General features: G+C 39.5%; 1 protein-coding gene across 2 annotated transcripts in view; it reads right to left on the reverse strand.

Annotated features, from left to right (window-relative positions):
- The window catches only part of KDR (kinase insert domain receptor), a 42,216-nt gene that overhangs the window by 22,648 nt on the left and 625 nt on the right, over positions 1-18,943 (reverse strand). For both annotated transcript variants that reach the window (XM_005877159.2, XM_014548497.1), the window contains exons 2-14: positions 15,840-15,933; positions 13,472-13,668; positions 10,494-10,624; positions 10,088-10,256; positions 9,349-9,488; positions 8,540-8,717; positions 6,756-6,870; positions 6,502-6,665; positions 4,980-5,136; positions 3,936-4,059; positions 3,320-3,428; positions 2,317-2,637; positions 33-179 (exon numbers count right to left, since the gene is read on the reverse strand). In XM_005877159.2, coding sequence (XP_005877221.1) covers positions 33-179; positions 2,317-2,637; positions 3,320-3,428; positions 3,936-4,059; positions 4,980-5,136; positions 6,502-6,665; positions 6,756-6,870; positions 8,540-8,717; positions 9,349-9,488; positions 10,088-10,256; positions 10,494-10,624; positions 13,472-13,668; positions 15,840-15,933 — 2,046 coding nt within the window. The remainder of the gene's footprint in view (positions 1-32; positions 180-2,316; positions 2,638-3,319; positions 3,429-3,935; positions 4,060-4,979; positions 5,137-6,501; positions 6,666-6,755; positions 6,871-8,539; positions 8,718-9,348; positions 9,489-10,087; positions 10,257-10,493; positions 10,625-13,471; positions 13,669-15,839; positions 15,934-18,943) is intronic.

Below are 18,943 nucleotides of genomic sequence, written 5' to 3' on the forward strand. Positions count from 1 at the left end.
CAGCCAAGGAGAGATAGACATGTTCTATTCACCTGAGTCTTCCACGAGCGTCTCATTATCTTTAAACCAGGAAACCTGTGGAGGGGGATTCCCAGACACTGGGCAGGAAACTTCGATGGTTTCACCAATACTTGTCGTCTGATTCTCCAGGTTTGCTGTCATCATGGGTGCCATGCGCTCTTTGCACACAGAAAGAAAATAGAACATTTAGGTATGACTTTTGAAATGGTTTGAGTATCAGTAAACTGTGTTACCATTTAAACTTAGTAAACAGTACACTGTTGATTTACTAAGCTGAAAACACACAGAGGGTGATACCAGGACCGTTGGTCACTGAGTAAAGTGAAATGAATCAATAAATCAGGACGGTTCAGACAGGTTACTGCATCTCTTTGAACATTCATATTAGTGATTCAAGCTGGTAATCACTTCACAGGATAAAGGTTGTTGCCTTTATGGATTTTTCCTCTAATCAGACATGGTTTCCCTCCCAGAAAAGTTCTAGCTGGTGACACCCTAAAATTCTGCCATGCTTCTTTTGGAAATTGCAAAGCTTCAGTATAATGCAACAAACAAAGAGTGCCTTATATTTATTTAGTACAAACTCATTTATACTATTTCTGTTGTTTACTCTCAGTCCTATGATGGGCAGGATAGGAGTATTAGCTATATTTTATAGCTGAAATAACTGTGATTCAGGGGGTTAAACAACTTGCCCAAGTCTTTATAACTCAGTAAAAAGGTAAACTAATAGAATCTGGTGTACCTAAAAGTCTGGTCCATTACTATTTCCACTAAAACACAAACAAAATACCAACACCCCAAGGAAAGTCAAAGATTCAAAGAAAAATAAGCCCATGGGTATTTGTTTGCATATAAAGAAAAACTTTAGATTTACCCTTTTCCTATAAATCACCAAAGTGCTATGGAAATATCTTATTTAAACCAATTAAATATCGGAAGGAATCTCACTGAAAGAATCTATTTCAAGATTTAGCAAAATGAGATTACCTCAACAGTGAACTACACTGGGGTTTAAGCCAATTTCCTGACCTCTAGTCAATTTCTAAGAATACGTTTTGGGAAACAAGGTAGGAGTCCTTAGGGAAGCAAACCAGCTCATTGTGAGCACCATTTCCTGGGCGTGGCAAGGCCAGGAACCCCTTTCCCATCTCTTTCTAAATTCTTCCAGTAGCTTAAAACCAGACCAGTTACCAAGGTGAACAGAAAATATGGTGTGTGATGTGTTTTGAAGAGCCCTGGGATGATTTCACCTAAAAAACATCTCTTTTTTTGACACCTAAGACTTAACACTAGCAAAACACCTCCTAATGTCTGTCTAAAGATACCTCTTAAAATATGCCCAGGCCTCTGAAGATATTATTCCTCTAAAACATTGGTATAGATTAGTTTACTTGGGAAGTTGTTGCTCTTTCTAACAATTAAAAAAACACACAACAAAAACCAGAACACATGCATCTTAGAATCTGGGAAGGGACGCTAAAGAGAGGAGAAAATGGAGGGAGATGACATGAAGAGAAACTCGCCAAATTTGCCTGATCTCCCCAGAGACAGAGCCACGGCTGCACAGAATTTGTGCAAGACCTAAGGTTAGGTGAGATTTAGAGAGGAGCTTCATGGAGAATTCACAAAGCTATCTGCTCACCAAAATTATTACCTCAGGGACCTTGAACTACTCAGGACCACACGGATGGCACAGAGGTGTAGGCACTGAGTGCAGCACCACTCTCACAGGCTCTCACAGGTCCTAAACAACCCCACCATCGCACTGTTCATGTAGCAGGTACCTTGCTGAGAACCTAGCATGTGCCACAATGTTCAATGACTGCAGCATAGCAAGGAGTAAAACAGAAAACAATTCCTGTCATAGACACAGAGCCCTCACTGTATATGACTGCCTGGTGGTTGTCTGTGTTCTCATCCTGTCCACCTGTTCACCACTGTGACCTTCTGGCATCCTCCTAGCTCATACTAGAAATTTCATAAATCTGTGCCTACTTACACAAATGAGTGCCCAAGAATATGGCAGAAGTTTCCCTGGGTCAGGCTAATCCCTTGCAGATACTAGTGAGTTATTGCACCTTTAGGGTTGGAAAGAACCAAGATATTTTCTCCTTTTAACCCATCACTTCACCATTATTTGTCGTTTTGCCTCAAGGACTTTCAGTAAATAAGATAAATATGCACCAGTTGACTTTATAAGTTCCTAGAGGGCAGGAGTCTTCACTCAGCTTCTCAAATCACTACATTTAAGGCATTTCAACAGCCTCCAGAAGATCAGAGTTGCCTCCTTACCTAGGACTGTGAGCTGCCTGACCACGCAATGCCTTTTCTTGGTCTTCCTGTCCTGAGCAAAGCAGACGTAGTCTCCTTGGTCCTGCAAGGATGCATTCTGGAACTCCATGATCAAAATGTCACTTGTGCCATTAGAAAACATGGTGGCATTCATTTTCCAAAGGGCATCCAAGTTCTTGCAAATAGGTGTGGGCAGAGCCTGTGGGCCAAGTTTGTACCATGTGAGGTTCTCAAATGTAGTTCTGTCTGCGCTGCACCACAAAGACACGCTCTCCTGCTCGGTTGGCTGGGTATCAGGCTTCAGAGTGATTACAGGACCCTCTGAAATGTAAAACCCATGGTTAGAAGATAATGATTCAACTGGGGAGGCCCCCTATGATCTTCCTGTTGCCTTCAGACCTGCTGTACAGCACCAAGATAAGTGAAGCTCTAGCAATCCCACACAACGTAATACAAGGAGACTAGCCAAAATGGACAAGTCAGGTCCAAAATAATATTATTTTACAAAAATAGGTTATTTGGAAATGTAAATAAAGTTTTACAAATATTTATCAAATATCAGCTACAGCTTGGCCATAAAACTCAGATGAACAGACAAAATCAGCAGCATTTAGAGGCCACTGTTCCTATGTCATTACAATTGCCTCCAGAAAACCCAACCTTGTCAACACGTCAGCAGCAAGCCCACTAGTATTGGTTGAACCCCAATAAGCCGAGCACTGTGCTAGACTCTGATGATGGAGACATAAATATGATGCAGGACCTGTGATTATAAGCCTGTGTGAAACCATGATCTCTCCAGTGAAGTTGGATGTACCTAATTCACAGGAGCCTAGGAGCACCTGAGCAGTTTCAATTTATAAACCAGAGCATCAGTTATCAGTCCAAGTCCTCTTCCTAAACGCCATGCTACTCCCAGGAATAGCAAGGGCTACAGAGTATCAGACAGCTTAGCACCCACCTGGCGGGAGATCCAGCCCACCCCTTGGAGAGCAGCACTTACTGGTCACGTGAAAGGAGATGACTCTCTCTCCTCTCCCGGCTTTGTTGACCGCTTCACATTTGTACAAAGCTGACACATTTGCCGACTGGATGACAAGGGTACTTACAGTCTGAGAAAAAAACAAATCCCAGGCCATAAACAATGGAGGCTCTGTTTATGCACATGCATTCAGACTAAAAAACTAAGCCACCCCATAACCACTGTGACCTGCCTACTGCATTCATTCTACTACACTGACCACTCACAAATGCATGCAAGTATATTACGCTGGCTTAGCTCACACAGTGCACAAAATGGGCTTTGGGAACCGTGTGCTTTAATATAACATATTTTCTCATTTTCATACTTGTAAAACCAGAATCACCTTATAACAGATGCTTAGATTTAATGGCATTTGTGTCTTATCTTACTCTAAGCTATTAATAAGTCAGTGGTGCTTCTAAAAGTCAATGGTGTTTCCAAGCTGACTTAATATGCTTGTGTTTTATCATCCGATTTATTTGATTATCATTCTCCAATATTCCTCACATATTATTATACCCTGCTTCCATGCCAGCCTTCCATAAAAGAGAGAGAGAGAGAGACAGATCTGCAAATTAAAGAACTTCAAACTCACTTTGTTTTTTCCTTCAATTTGGGCAAACTGATTTTTGTTTACTTCAATTTTATTTCCTCCCTGGAAATCCTCCACATTTCTCCACTTTTTACAGGTGTATGGATTTGTCATTAAGACAGCTTGACTGTAAGAGAGATAACAGATCATATAATGATTACATTTTTCTTTAATGCACGTCAATAGTAAGGAAAGGAGTCAGACTTGGGCTATTATGTTCTTAGAAATAACTTTCAATGTACCCTGCCTGGTTACAAGACTTGATGCCAATTAAAAATAGGCCTCAGCAACCAGGGAAGAGGTTCCAGGTAAATCCATTCAGGATACAGGAGGGAAGCAGCTATTCTGGGAACAAACCTCCATTCATAAATTGGATCGACAAGACAATTCAAGTTAATTTGGTTCAAAGGAAACTAAGAAACCATTGGGCTTCTTAGAGTAATCTCTGTGGGACTGTGGCCTTTGTGTAGGAAATGGTCAGCATCTGAGGCAGAATCTAGTAGTGGCCATCTCAAAAACAACAACAGGAAGTGAACTGCTTAGGGTGGTGTAGGTGGCTGTTGTGGTGGGGGTTTTTTGTGTGTGTTTTTTTTCCTAAGGATGTCTGGACTTGTGTTAGAACCTGATAAGCTGGGCCCGAGCCTCTGAGGCTGGCTGCAGCGAGGTCTAATGCTCCCTGACTCCAGCAGCACTTCCTCGAGATGAACCTTCTCCCAGATAAGGAGAGAAGTGGTATTCACTGGTTAATTGGAATAAGGAGAAAAACCAAGGACTGGTAATTAGCAAAGTGAGCCAGGAGCCTGCATTTGGAGAGGTATACATCAGGGCTGACCTGTGGAGAAAGAGCTAGCTAATGTCAAGGCAGGATACCCCACAGAAAGACTGCTAAAACCCAAGACCGAGAAAGACAGATGGAGATTAAGAGCACCACCTGAGGGCCAGCTTTCTTATTAGAGACAGCCTTCTCGGCTTGGGCTGGAGTCATGGCGGAGCTGGGCTATAAGAAATGCCAGAGGGCAGGAAGAAAGAGGGCGAGGCTCTGCTCACCTGGGGTTGTAGGTGCATTCCTCCTCCAGCTGCCAATACCAGAGGATGTGACTCAGGGGAGGAACCGCGTAGACCGTGCATGTCAACGTGTGGGTGGTGCCATATTTGTAAGAGTCCACAGGAGAGAGCAAAGATTTCTCACCAATCTGGGGTGGGACTAGAGATAAGAAAAACCACTTCTGAATTGTCAATTGGCGCTACGATATGAAAAGCTGACGCTTTCAGCGATAAAAGCCTACATTTTTCAAAGCAGATGATTTTGCCCCCATTTCGTTTTTCAAAAAATATCTAGACTTGGACACAGGAGACATGACTTCTAGGGATAGTACTACTACTACTCCTGCTACCACTAATAACAATAACACTTCTTTTTTATACTGATTTTATATAATAGGGTAAATGCTAGAGCAAGTCATATGTTAAGCGAGTTCATGAATTAATGAGATGGGATTATCCGCTGTCCATTTTTACATCTTTTTTTTCTTATTCATTTCCGTCTCCCTTATTTATCAGCTTTCCAACTTCTCTCTACTCCTCAATCTCCTACTCCCAAGTGGCTTCTAAGGGACTTTCTGGAAACTGTTACCTCCCTGAAGCTGATGTCCCCGCAAAGAAATAGAGCCAACCTCAACAGACACATAGGGAGGTGTCAGGATATATAGGGAAGCACCTTAATGTCATAGGAGAAGATCCTGAAGTGTTAATATGCCTGCCAAAGAATTACAACAGAGAAGCATTTCCCATAGACTGTGTTTGGAGCAAGGTATTAATGGATTTACTGGGGAGGGATGCTTTGGTCAAATACGTTTGTTAAACCTTGAAAATTCTAAGTCTCTCCCCTTGGAGAATGGCAATATATTTGCATATTAAAAGCCCTGAGAAGTCCTGCAATAAAGTTTTATATCAACTTAGCATCTCCCACACTTACTTGACCATGACACCCCTTTTCCCCCTGACACAGAACATTTATTTACATATTTCGGTTTGGAAAAAAAAAGTTCAAATCATCCTTAAATAAAACACTCTATATCTTCCCTTTATAGCCTCAGAGTCAGATCCTGGACTCCTGTTTTAAAAAAATTTTGAAAAGCTTCCACCAGCCAACAGTGTTTTCCTCCCTAAGCATGACTGGCACATCAACTTCAATGTCAAACTGAAAGCTTCCCACAAAATTCAAGAAGAGTCTTACATGTTGGCAATGCCAGGTGCACAAGTCCATGAGACAGGTGCAAAAGTGGTGCAGCTTAGGTTTGTCAACTGTCCCCGCAGGCATTCTCAGCATTTAGCCATTGAGGATAGCATCTACTTTAACCTTGCATTTGACCACCAAGCAGTTCATTTGCAAACATGTCCAGAGCACACTCTCCTATACCTCATTTCAATGCCACTGCTCTGGACTATTTTTATACATAGGAGCTCACTCATGATGTGAGTGAAGCAGCAGGTGACAAAGGAATAGGAAAACATAACCATACACTTCATAATAAATTCTGGGCAGAAAAGGAAAACTGGATGGACTCACCATTCACAACCAGAGATACCATGTGGCTCTGTTTCTCCTTTGAAATGGGATTGGTGAGGATAACAGTGTAATTTCCTGTATCCTTTTCACTCACTTCCATAATCGTCAATACATGCCCCACTTTGATTGTGTGATTGGACTCAATGGGTCTTCCATTTTTATACCTACGTGGGGGAGGGGGAGAAACAGGAATTATACAGTCTCGGATTGACTTTCATGTGGAGCAATGCTTTGCGTTTATTTCCGAGGGTTACCATTTTATTTCTGGCGGAGGGTAACCAAGGTACTTCACAGGGATTCGGACCCGGTCTCCCACTGTGACTTCCACCAGAGACTCCATGCCACTACTAAAAGCAACAAAAGGTTTTTCTGAAAGAAAAAAAAAGAGAATTATTCTCATAAATGTCAACTTATTGTAAGAGGTCGTTGGGTTTATTATTTCATTTCAAGTGAAGAGTCAAAGGCCTTGGGGGTCTAAGTTCAGAGACTGCCCATACTATCCTGCTGGAAGTCATATTCCAGCCCCTCCCACACCTCCAAGTTTTGCCTTTGATTCTCCCCCCGACCCCCAAATGTACTCTGCAAGCCTACCAATTGCTCAGGTCTCAATTCAAGCAATGTTTCCTCTGTGAAGCTTTCTCTAAGTTCCCCAAGCACTTGGGTGCTCCTTCTCCTCTGCTCCCATCACACCCTGTACGCACCCCACCACGTGCCCCAGGACTCAGTCCTCAGACCTCTTCTCTTTATCAACACCTTCCTCTAGTCTCAGGCAAAAGGTCCATTTACATCCTCCTAAATGTTTGTCTCTCGCCCTGACTTTTCTGGTTCCAGGTTTATATGTTATATATCTCCTTTTGGATGTTTACGGGCATCTTCAAATGAACGCACCCAATCCTGTTTCCCCATATGTTATATATGTTATATATATATATCTCCTTTTGGATGTTTATGGGCATCTTCAAATGAACGCACCCAATCCTGTTTCCCCTAATCTTACTCCTCCATCAATGAGTGAGTAAAATCACCACTCACTCAGTCATTCATGAAAAAAACTCAAAGGTCATCTTCCATTCTTTTTCTCTTACGCCCCCACAGCCAACGAATTAATAGGCAGATCCTATTGGCTCTAACTTCAAAAGTATATCCAAAATCAGATCACTTCTCACTACTTCTACCTCTGCCACTTTTTTTTAAGCCACCCACCATCTGTCAACTGGATTATTGTGATTAGCCTCCTAACTGGTCTCTCTACTTCCACCCTTACTTCCTTAAAGTATTCCATATTAAAAAAAGATAATAATCCTATAAAAACATAAGCCAGAACATGTCTCTCTCCCTGCTTAAAACCCTGCTATGCATTCTCATAATATAAAACCCCAAATCCTTACCAAGGCTCATAATTTGGGTGCCACATAAATTATCATCTAAACTGAGACATTTATGTGAGTGAAAGAGAAATTAAGTTATTTGCTCAAAGCCCCACAGAAAGTAATTCAATCCAGATTTTTCCAACTGCAAAGCCCATGCTTACTCAAGTGGGACTCTCAGCCTTGCAATAAAATGAAAATCTAAAAACTATCTTAGATAATAACATTCTGCATATTATAGTAATAATAGCACCAACAACAACTACAACAAGTACTATTTAATGAGCTTTAATCATCTATTGGCTCATCTCACCATTAAAGTTGGGATTTTGAATCCAAGCTATGCTCTTGGCCTCTAGGTCATGTGGCCTCCCTAGCAAGAGTTCAGAAATCTATAATAATAAAAGCGTAATATGCTAATTAGGCCGGATGTCCTTCCGTCGACCTTCTGGATGAAGCTGGGGCTGTGAGGGAAGCCCGGGTCCCGGGTGCCAGAGGGAAGCTGGTGCCAGCAGCTGGGGGAAGGAAGTCCTACTCTTGCACGAATTTCGTGCAGCAGGCCTCTAGTATTTTCTGAATGATCAAAATAGGGTTCACTAGCTGATCTGAATTTATTTAAATTATGTCACGCTCCAAAGCACAGCATAATTCCAAAGGAGATCTTGGCTTACCATGGACCGTGACGAATGTGCTGTTCCTTTTGGTCATCAGCCCACTGGAAGCCTCACAGGTGTACCACCCTTGGTCACTCCGGGTTACACCATCTATAGTCAAGGTGCTCAAAAATTTCTTCATGTCACTCCCAGGCTGGGTTTTTAGGTCCCGGTTCACAAGTTTCTTGTGCTGATGCTGTAAAACAGTTTGCTAAGTCCAGGATAACATTACCCAGGAGATTCTAGATACCCAGAACAGCAAGTCCTGGCTCTTGGTGGACATTACTTAATGCTGATAATAGAGATTTCAGAACTTTTAATATATGTAGACAACAAATATATTTGGTTTCAGGAGAAATAAGTGGAACCAAATGAAATAGGATTTTTAAAACCTCACATAGTGGGAATGAGATGGGTATGAACTGCAGAAACAGGCAAATAGGATCACTGTTTAAGGAGAAGTTCTCATGCCACCTCTTGAAGAGAGAAATTCTCTTAAAGGGAAAACAGATCAAAGACTTTGCAGAACAGATAAATAAAGCAACCTGGGAAGATGGGATCATCCAGAGAAAACTAATCTTCAGAGCCTGATTGTAGCAGAGTGGGACAGAGAATTCTTGGCATTGCATCTTCTTTTCCATTAATGTTTTCTGTTCTGCAATTCTCTTAAAGTGTGTGTGTGTGTGTGTGTGTGTGTGTGTGTGTGTGTGTGTGTGAAGATATTTACATTTTATCTGGCTAGAGAGGTCCCTATCTCTCTCCAGCCAATGCTATTGGAGCTGATTAGCAAAGTATTTAGAGAGCTGGCTTTAAATTGTTAGTGTTACCTTCAAAGAAGGGTATTCCCAGTTGAAGTCAATCCCCACATTTAGTTCAGTCCTTGCTGTACAATTTAAAACAAGCTTCTCTCCAACAGACAGCTCGACTTTGTGAGCGGGGCTCAGAACTACATCATAAATCTTTGACCCTGGAGCAAGTAAATTGAAAAAACAGAAAGTGAGAGGGAAAACAAATCTATGAGTTGGCACAAGCTTTCCCCCAAATGATGCAACATTAACATGTGTCACATCATCTTTCCCTGAGGGTTTCACCAATCTTTGGGAGCTCTCAGAAAAATGGCCAGTAGAGATTTACAAAGCAAACGTTCGGGGATCTCAAAGATGTTGGAGCCCAGTGGAGAGAAAAGTAGTAAAATTTGAGTAGTCAATGGCCAATGGGGCCAGCTTTAGTAAATTGCTGAACTTTCCATAAAATAGGTATAATTAAAATAATAGATGCCAAGCAATGCTCTGAACATTAAATTTTCCATAAAATATGCTTCAGTTAATAGTATTCTTTTTCATCCTTGGTCTTGGCAAGAAAAGAGAAAACCTTGATTGCACATGGGTTTATTTGATTTTTTTTTTTAAAGAGTAGATATTAATGAGTTGCCCAATACTGTGTCTTGAGTTAATATATTTTTCAAATTCCTGTCTTTCACTCTATACCTAAATCTCCAGGATGTTAATACAGGAAGCCAATCTTTGTGTGTGACAATAATGATATAGAAAGGAACTGTTCTCTTACCTACAACCACAACTATGTACATAATAGACTGGTAACTTTCATCATTAATTTTTGCTTCACAGAAGACCATGCCTGCATAGCTGATCATGTAGCTGGGAATAGTAAAGCCTTTCTTACTGTCCCAGGAAATTCTATTACCATCAGGAACAAACCTCTTTTCTGGATATCTCTGGGTAGAAAGAGAAATATCAAATATTTAATCAAGTGCTATCCAAAAGCAAAATCATGTAAAATGATCACTAAAAAATTGACAATTTAAGAATATAAATTGGTTTTCTTTATTGTCATTTTGACCCTTCCTATAAGATCTTTAAATATCATTCTTGATGTTATATTATAAACAAGCTACCCATCTTAGTAGTTTAAAATTATGACAACAGAAGAGAAGACTGAAGATGTAACTTACTGCACAAAGTGACACATTGAGGTTTGAAACGGACCCAAGACATGGAATCACCACAGTTTTGTTTTTGTTCTCCATGATGTACACAACTCCATGTTGGTCGCTAACAGAAGCAATAAATGGAGATCTGTAATCTAAAAGAAAATTTAATTCTGTTTACTTAATGGAATTTACTGGAAAAGTTGGTTATCTTTCAGGTTCTGAGAAGTGAAGGATTGGAATTGACATTTCACACTAGGGAAAGGAATCCACAGGTCAATCTGCTGGTACATATCTGGCTCCAAGGGTATCCTGCAAGAAGGGTGTGTGTGTGTGTGTGTGTGTGTGTGTGATTGTGTGGAAAATCTGAAAAAAAAATCACAGAATGGAATTGACTACTTTCACAAGGATCATCAATAAGAATAATATATTTTATAGGTTCCACATTTAAATAGATCAATCATTACAATTTTTTCAAAAGGAATGAGTATACTTCTTCATTTTTCACATGCATTTTCATATACACATACACATTTTTTCATATACATTACATTTTTCATATATAAATTTTAAAGTAAATTTAAATCTTTACACTTTACCTACTGAGTTTTATGGATGTTAAAAAAAATTCATGCTCTCTTTCTTTAGGCAAATAATGTAAATGCCATGAAAATAAATTAACAGATCCCAAAGGAACTTTAAAATAAGCAAGAAGTAACTAATAATTTTTGAATTGTTTTATATGGGTATTTTAAAATTGTGAAGACTCGGTGTGAGATTCTTTATAAAATAATGTTTAATAGTTATTGTGTCTAGTTTAAGATTCAGCAGTCATTAATATTTTCAATGACAAAAACTTGAAAAGCCACCATAGCAAAGAGTGAGAAGAAAATAAAAGAGATTTTAATGTCGTTCAAACATTGTTCGTACAATGTTCATACGCTGGTGGGAAACTCCTCCATTCACCAGAGATAGAGTGAAATCATGCCTGAACCCTCAGAAAGATAATCATTCAAGCTGCTATGCCCCACACACCTGACTTAGCATTTTCAGAGCTCTTCAAGATGGTTGGTCCAAGAGAAGGAAGAGTTAATTAAACCAAAGGGGACAAAGGCAACTAATTCTCTCAACAGCAGAAATCTGATTTCCTTCCCAGCTGGAAAGCACAGAAAGGCAGCCAATCCAGCCCACCACATGCCATAGCCATTATCTTGCCAGGCCAGGGCCCACTTCCTGGCTCCATCCATTGCTGAAGGGAATGGGGTCAGAAGACTAGGGAAGTAAGGTGGAGACCAATGGGGACATTAAAGGGCTGTCCAGTATTTTCTTTCCCATTGTTAAGTTTCATGACCACAATCTCGAACAGCTTACCTCATCAACAGGAAGCCGAATTTGATGATATACAAAAGATGAGCAATATACCAATAAACAGTGCTAGGGCTTGCTACTTCTTAACATTGCCTACCATTCATCCATATGGTAGGAAATGTTATAGAGCTTGCTTACAGAAGCCTTTGGAAACTAAATTAACCCCTTGACGTAAGACTAAAGCTATTCGGTAAATCAATTCTATTTCAGTATCCCATGAAAAAGGAAATAAACAAAAGAAACCCAAACAACCACCCATCCTTTCAAAATAAAATATTTACTGAAACTCATGAAATGCGTTTTCACATGTCTCCAGGTTTCCTGACTCCAGGGAGAAGGAAATAAGGAGATATTATGGGAGAGGTTCATCTTGTAGTCTATTTCCAGACAGGCTGAAAGCAGGAAATCCTCGCAATCTTCTGAGAAAGCCTGGTCTCCCAAGACTGCCGGATCAAAAGGAGCCAGAAATTCTCAAAGATCTGAGCTTTGTCTCTTTCACATTCTGCAGAGAGGAGGCACAGAATTCTACCTTGGGTCATGCTTAACCTGGACAAAAAAATAATTCTCAAATACTATACAATCCAGGAGGGACATGTTATTTTGATGTGTTCTCCACTTTTCCATTGCACCAACTAAACTGCATTATCAAAATGCAAGTGGATATATTCTAAATACGTTTTTCAAACTGACAAAATTATTCTGCTATAAAAGATGCTTCTGGAAAAAAAGTTGAAGCCATCTTCACCTACCTCAAATCCTCTGGTATTTAAAGAGATGTACAAATGTATAAATAAAATGTCTACAAAAGTCATCTACACTGAAAAAAAATTAGTACATCCAAGCAAAATACTATATAATATTTACATTTTTCCAAATTATATGATAAGTATCTCATTAGTTAAGTCAGGTTTTCACAGGGAAATTCAGGTAGTAGAAGAGTTTTGAAATGCAAAGAAAGAATTCATATTATAAATACTGAATACATGTAACATTGTATTTTATCCTGCATGGGTGTTAATTGGCCACCATGGTGTCAATCTAGAATGATGTAGCATATCATCCACCATCTCAGACCACACAAAGGAGAGAAACACTGTCCTCAAAGGCCCTTTGAGGCAGCATCTCCATTTGCACCAAAGTATGGGAATAATTTACTATAAAGTTTAAGAGGGAAAGTTCCTATGAACAAAAGAGCGCCAGATTCCTTGGCTGTTTCCCTGTGCATTCTTGGGGAAATCTCTTACTGCTGTAGATAACCTATCTCTCCACAGAAACCATTCCATAATTCACACTGAATCTTCCTTTTCAAGTATTTCTGATGTGGGGTTTTTTCTCTCAAACATCAGAAGGCTTTTTATAAATCTACATAGCCAATTGTGAACACAGATTTCCCTTAGAAACAAAGATCAGAACAAAACTAACTGGCGAAAGAGATGTAACCGAGCCCCAAGCTCCAGAACAAATCAATGAGTCTTATGCTCAGAGGAAGCCTTGGGGGAGAAGAATTTTGTATATTCCTGTTGGCCAAGAGCCTTTAGGGCGAGCCTTTTGTTGTACTCTGATTCTTTTTTGCGCCTATTGTGTTTTAGAGCTGGCAAATCAATGTGGGAAATGAACTCCTTTTAACCACTTACCTTGAACGTAGACATAAACAATCGAGGCCACATCAGTGTCCTGGTAGAAGCACTTGTAGGCTCCAGTATCATTTCCGATCACTTTTGGAATTGTGAGCGTCTTACAGAAAAAGCCGTCACTGCAGTCGGTCACCTCTACTCTTTTCTCAGAGCCACTCTGATTGTTGGGCCAGAGCCAGTCCAAGTCCCTCTGTCCCCTGAAAAATTAATTCCAGGAAAGTATTAATGTGAACTGCCACATTATGAAGCTGTTTCTAAATAAGAACAAACCAATAGAAGTTTCGGTTCTCAAACTTATATAGACTTCTCAACAGAGTCACACAGACTTCTACCGACAAAGACAGGTTATTTCAACAAATGACCAAAAAAAAAAGCCATAGACTCAGCTTCAGAAATCACTTATAGGGATTCCTGAGTTTTTTTTATTAATTTACTCATTCAACAAATATTTATTAAGTATGTGCTATACGTCCAACTGGAGATACAGCCGTGAAAATTAGACAAAAAATCAGACAAAAATCAATGCCATTATGGAATCTCAGTCACATTGGAGGAGACAGGCAATAAAAAAGTAAATAAACCTCAATATAGCAGACATTTTTAAAAAAATTAAAATGTATTCTTTACACAGTGGTGATAAGTACTACGAACAAAATATAGATGATACAAAGAAAAGAGTGAAGAGTTCTGGAGGGAAGAGTCTTGATGAAGTGGGCTATATGAATATCAGAAGAAACAGTATTCTAGGCAGAGGGCACACAAATGTAAAAGCCTTGGAGTGGGTACATATCTGGAGTGTTAAGGGAATAATAAGGAAGCCAGATTGGCCAGATAAGAGTGAGCGAGCAGGAGAGTAAGAAGTGAGGTTAGGGAGGGGTCAACTGTCTAAGAGCCTCACAGGACCTGTAAGGAGTACATTAAGACATAGATTACTTTTTTAAAAACATGTTTTTATTGATGTCAGAGAAAGGAAGGGAGAGGGAGCTAGAAACATCAATGATGAGAGAGAATCATTGATCGGCTGCCTCCTGCACGCCCCCTAATGGAGATGGAGCCTGCAACCGGGGCATGTGCCCTGACCGGGAATCAAACTGTGACCTCTTGGCTCATAGGTCAACACTCAACCACTGACCCACAGCAGCCGGGAAAAACATAGATTACTTTTATTGCAGCATTTCTCTACAAAGTTCCAAGGAGGATAGTCAATGTCAAAAAGACGGTTACATACTGATCCTTGTTTCAAAGAACTTGAAATTTCATGAAGTTGCAGTTACATTCATGGAACTTCATAGCTTTCTCAGAACATAAGAAATGTTTATTAGGAGTTTTAAAAAGGAGTATGAATTTTTGAGGATTTTAAATATTCTTTGTTGCTGAGGGTAAGAGGCAAATCTAGTGAGAAATGTGTATTGAAATAGCAAAGTTAGAGAAACAGCACCTGTTAATGTAATTTTTCCCCCCAGGTATCGATGACCTACCCTTGATAATGGACTAGGGTATCCTTTACACTCTGCAATTTAAAATAGATCTGTGTCACTGTGTTGAACACTTGGTATTCAGCAATCATAAACAATGGCAATAAGTTGCCCAAGGTTGTTGGTGGACCTCCAGCACTCTTCTCAGAGGGCAACATTGCCTCTACCCATTATTCTGCCAAAACACACTGTTCTTGACAAGCTTCTGCATAATCACTACATTGAACCTCAGGGTCTTCTCCTTCTCCTCCTGGGTTAGTGGCTAAAAGGCAAAAATTAAAGGCCTCTTCTTCTTGTCATAGAGGCCTGTTTTCCTTGTTAACAAAACTCAATAATAGTATGGCTTCTTGCTAGCAAGTGAAAAGAGAGGCATTCCAGAATATTGAGCCAGAGTATGAAGTTCATTACCTATGCAGAGTAGGTACTCAGTAATATTAATGGCTGAATATTAAATTGCAACCACAGTCAGAATTTTATCATGACATAAAGTTCTTGGAAAGAGCTAACCAGATGCCCAAGAGCCACTCACAAGCTGTGTTATAAATATGGCCCAAAACTTCTTCAACCCTATCCCTTAAGGGTAAGTCCTCAACTTCATTTATTCATTCAATATTTATTGAGTGTCTACTATATAATGCCTGGTCCTATACTAGTTATTGGGGGGAATGTGTTGGCAGAGGGCAATAGAAAATATGCCGGCAAAATAATGAAGAATTTTTGGGAGAAAACCTTTCTCATTTTTTCATTATTATGTCATTTCTTAGAAACCTCACTACTTATAAACAATTACTATAAATCTATTACAATTATGCTGTATGGAAATTATTTTTTGCTCAATAATGAGTTACTTAATACAGGAAATACTTATCTACATATCTAAAATCAATCCTTACCTGCAAGTAATCTGAAGAGTTGTATTAGCCATAATTGTAAGGATGTCTTTTTGTATGCTGAGCCTGGGTGGGTCAAGAGAAACACTAGGCAAACCTAGAAACAAATTAAATTAATGAATGTAGTTGCCACTGAGTCAGACCCAATAGGAAACACCTTCCATAAACAATGCATACTCCATAACTTTAAAAGACCTCCTCAGCAATTCATTAAACTGTGAATTTACTTTTCACCATTCCCAGTAAAAGTTCACAAGCTGTGTCATAACAGGAAGAATGGGCAGATGGTCATAAACCAACACAACAGTTCTGCAATTCATAGAGCTAGGGTGGAGTTCCTGTTTTCCTGCATTGCCAACTTCAAGGTCTTACAAAAGGATATGGGGCATTGAAACCCAATGAACCTTCATCTGATGATCTCACTGCCTGAGGAAAGGACCCACTGACATTTCTTATAAAACATAGGATGCACACATTCAACTAAATTGCTGATTAACAAATACTGCTTAGAGAGATTTCTATATAGTTCATCTGTACCCTGAAGGGGGTAGGAGTATCCATGACCTTGTCTCACTTTCCTTCATCAGTTTTCTGATAACTAAACTGCCAAAGTTGAAAGACTACATTAAAACCAGTTGAGAGAAACTGAGTAAAATGTCACATAATATGCCTATTAATATACTTTTCCTCAGAGAATAGGATTAGAAAAAGTGTAAGGTTAATGAATTGCAATTGGGGAATCTCAACTTAACAATCAAAGTTCTGAGTTCCTCCTGAAACCGAGTTTGGAACACAAGAAATCTGTGTTCCAAATACCATAGGATATATTCCTCACCATGGGTTAGGTTACTCCACAGCAAGAAAACTGAGTTCTCTGTCAACTAAATGCAAACAGCTACCAGATTTTGAAAGAGTATCAGAAAAAAAAAAACTGACCATGATGCTATGGTCTTAACTAATATCCAGATCTTCAAAACACCACCTTAACAAGAGATCAATGCTTGATAAGCACCCAAGCTTAATATGATTGTTAACTCACATCAACTAAGTACAAATGACCTCTAGGCCTAAACTGGCATTGACCTCGTTGGGCAAATAAGAGGGTATAAGCAAATATGAGAGAGAATGAGCAAACAGAGTATGAGCAAATATTCAGTGCAAATATCCAATGCATTGAATCTATAGATCCCAATGTGAATAGCTGCAGGCAAAATGAGCAACCGATCACACATGTTTTCACACACTCAACCAAATGTGCAAAATAGGTTGCTGACATAACTGTAGATTTGTTGTCAAGTAACATACTTAAAAAATAATTTTAAAAAGCTTTAAAAATCTGAAAATCAACTTATATCAACAAATCTTATAAACTACTTGGCATTGTTACCAGCTTGTGTTTCAGACAATGCTTGTTGAACTTTACGTTGTGTCAGAATGTCCCTGGGCCTACAAATCTGCATTTTAATAAGCACATGAGGTGACTCAATCATACATGGTCTATGGGTCACTCTTGGACAACTGTTGGTCTTGGATGGTCATGTTCAGTTAATTCGCACAGCACTTTACACTATGAAAGACAAACAATAAAGCAAAATGTTTAAAAGTAAAAGAAAAGCCTTCTAATCATGGAGTCCCACTTTGTCTAAGAAGGAAAATGAAAACAATTTACCTGGAAATTTACTTGGATAAATAAACACTAGGTGGAGAAACATATCAAAAACAGTAACTTAATATAATTTGCACAATGATCCAAATGGGAAAGAACCCGTTATTTAGGCGCATGCATATGAGAGAAAACATAATGGTAGTAAAGACTAAGCTCTGCTCACCCCACCACCAAAATGAGAGATTCTTGAAGATCTTCATTAATTATTTCAACAGATTATCTCACACGCTAGATGTACTTCCCTGTGTTAAAAACATTTTTAAAGTATTTTTCATGGGAAGCCAAAACAACACTATACTTTCCTAGGGACACATCAACAACAACAACAAAAAACTATGCAACAAGGCTATCCGTAATGATAACTTTCAACTCATATCTGTAGACCAACACTCAATTTTTTTCTCTATTAAGCTTCATTCATCTTCATTGGCAAGTTTGAGTTCTACTCTTCAGAAAGTTCTAAAGAAATAACTATAAGCAGTACATATGCTACTGCTCAATAAAAAGCCCTTCTATGTTCAAATCCCATAACCAAAATTAATTAATTTGTGCACTGTTACCCTTCCAAAGACAGGAAGGAAAAACAACAGTGCCTCTGTCTCTAGAACTTGATGGCACCAATTATAGTCCAATCCAATTAAGCAAGTCACACACTCTGAAAGGGCAACCTCATCATTGTATTCAGGGCAACCCGATTACCAGTTGACTACTGCTACACTATGAAACACCCCAGGCTTAAAAGGAACTCGCTTCTTTGTGAGATACAGAACAAAACACATGTTCCAGACCTTCATTCTCTCCCAATAAAGGGGGCGAGGGAGGGCTTGTCATGGACATATGAGTGTCCATGGTGGAGCTGGCCCTGATGAACCACATCATTTTTAAAAATCAATAACTATAGACAAATGATCTTGTTACTTTATTATATGTCTAAAAAAACAAACCCGAGTCTTTTCTTTTTATATAAGGAATTTTTTCCTGAATTATTTAATATCTTTCTCCGCCGCCCCCCCCCCTTTCTCCACCCTGTCCCCTTTCTCACCCTCCAAAGAGTGCAAATCTGGAAATCAGTAAACTGTGGCTACAGAAAACAGATAGGGGCAAGTTGTGGGGAGAGAAAGAAAGGGGGGGAAAAAGGCAAGAGAATTTATTGCATCAAGAGTATATGTGTTCCTAATCTGGAAGGAGCTAAATATTTGGTGGCAAGGAGAGCGAGAGGTGTGCTTAATCTAGGTACCAAGTCCCCTAGAGTCCGTTTTCAGAACGTGAACTAATGACCATGCGCTTACCGCAAGGACCAAAGCACTTGGAAAGATCTGAAATTGTTTTTCATAGGAAGGTGACTGTTACTTGGAGACACTTTGGGAACCTGTCAAAGTCCCGAGTCCAAGCCCCAATTTCCCCCCTTCTCTCTGCGAGGAAAACGGCGTCCTGCACAAAG

Source organism: Myotis brandtii, unplaced genomic scaffold, assembly GCF_000412655.1.
Source record: "Myotis brandtii unplaced genomic scaffold, ASM41265v1 scaffold51, whole genome shotgun sequence".
NCBI lineage: Eukaryota > Metazoa > Chordata > Mammalia > Chiroptera > Vespertilionidae > Myotis > Myotis brandtii.